We start from the raw sequence: 936 nt of genomic DNA, 5'->3' as shown, positions 1-936 counted from the left end.
AAAAAAAAAAAAAAAATCAGGGGACCAGCAGTTAGTGTAATGGCCATGTCACTGAACTCCCATGTAGTTGACTGTGGTTCAAGTCCTGGACCCAGCGGCTTAAACTCACACCGGGCGCGTGTGTTCGCGTGCCCAAGATCCCGGGAGAAGAATGGAGAAGGGATTGCGGCGTGGCCATCCCCCCTGGGGGGTGATTTCCCGCTTTCTATCTCTCTCTCTCTCTGTCATTCTGGCGACCGTGCAGTCTATAGCAAAAACCTCTCCAAAAAAAGAAAAAAAAAAATCAGATGCTACAGCTGTATGGTTGTATGGCCTTGGGGGTGTCTGGCTGAGGTGCTGGGAAGATTGCTGGATATCAGGAGGTCAAGGAAGAAAGTCTCCCAGAATTCCAGGGCGTCCTGGAGGGCCACGTGACGGGCCCCCATGATTGGCTGCGCATTGTTGAGAAGATGGCGGCCCAGCGAGAACCTCATCAGAGTAGGTCTGTACACAAGGCGGCACACGGTGTGCAGGGTAAAGAGGGGCGACATGGGGAGTGGGGGCGTGGTGGGGTGCAGAGGCTGCTCCTCGTCCGTACTAGCAAGGGACAGGCTGAGTTCGCAGCCCGGCCACTGCCTTGTCCTGTGGGCCCTGTTGGAGCCTGGCTTCCTCGCGGGTCCCAAAGGGAGCGCGGTGGAGCTTTGGTGCTCCTTGGAGTTAAGGGAACCGGGTTGGACCATGGGAGGGTAAAAATGGCGGAGGGGAGGCCAGAGCTTGAACTAGTCTGGCTAGACCAGACTAGGCCCGCTGGAGGCGTCACGCGTGTCCATGGCGACGAGGCGCGTGGCCCGGAAGTGGGCGGCGCTTCTGGCGGGGCGGGGCATCTCTGTGACGCAAGGGGCTGGGCCTAAATGGCGAAACCCGAGCGGCTCCCGGGGGGGTTTGAACTGGCCAATG

The 936-nt window shown here is 58.8% G+C and overlaps 1 protein-coding gene across 2 annotated transcripts in view; it reads left to right on the top strand.

Annotated features, from left to right (window-relative positions):
- The first annotated feature begins 411 nt into the window (after positions 1-411).
- ODF2 (outer dense fiber of sperm tails 2) overlaps positions 412-936 on the top strand; it is a 57,360-nt gene continuing 56,835 nt past the window's right edge. The window contains exon 1 of one of the 2 annotated variants that reach the window (XM_006154000.3): positions 412-481. Coding sequence is in view for 1 of the 2 variants with exons in the window: in XM_014589988.2 (XP_014445474.1) it covers positions 450-481 (32 nt within the window). In the remaining variant the exon portion in view is untranslated. The remainder of the gene's footprint in view (positions 482-936) is intronic. The other variant, XM_014589988.2, reaches the window with a different exon arrangement.

Source organism: Tupaia chinensis, unplaced genomic scaffold (genome assembly GCF_000334495.1).
Source record: "Tupaia chinensis unplaced genomic scaffold, TupChi_1.0 Scaffold000394_1, whole genome shotgun sequence".
Classification (NCBI taxonomy): Eukaryota; Metazoa; Chordata; class Mammalia; order Scandentia; family Tupaiidae; genus Tupaia; species Tupaia belangeri.
The sequence above is the reverse complement of the archived record's forward strand: the minus strand, read 5'-3'. Positions and strand labels throughout refer to the sequence as shown.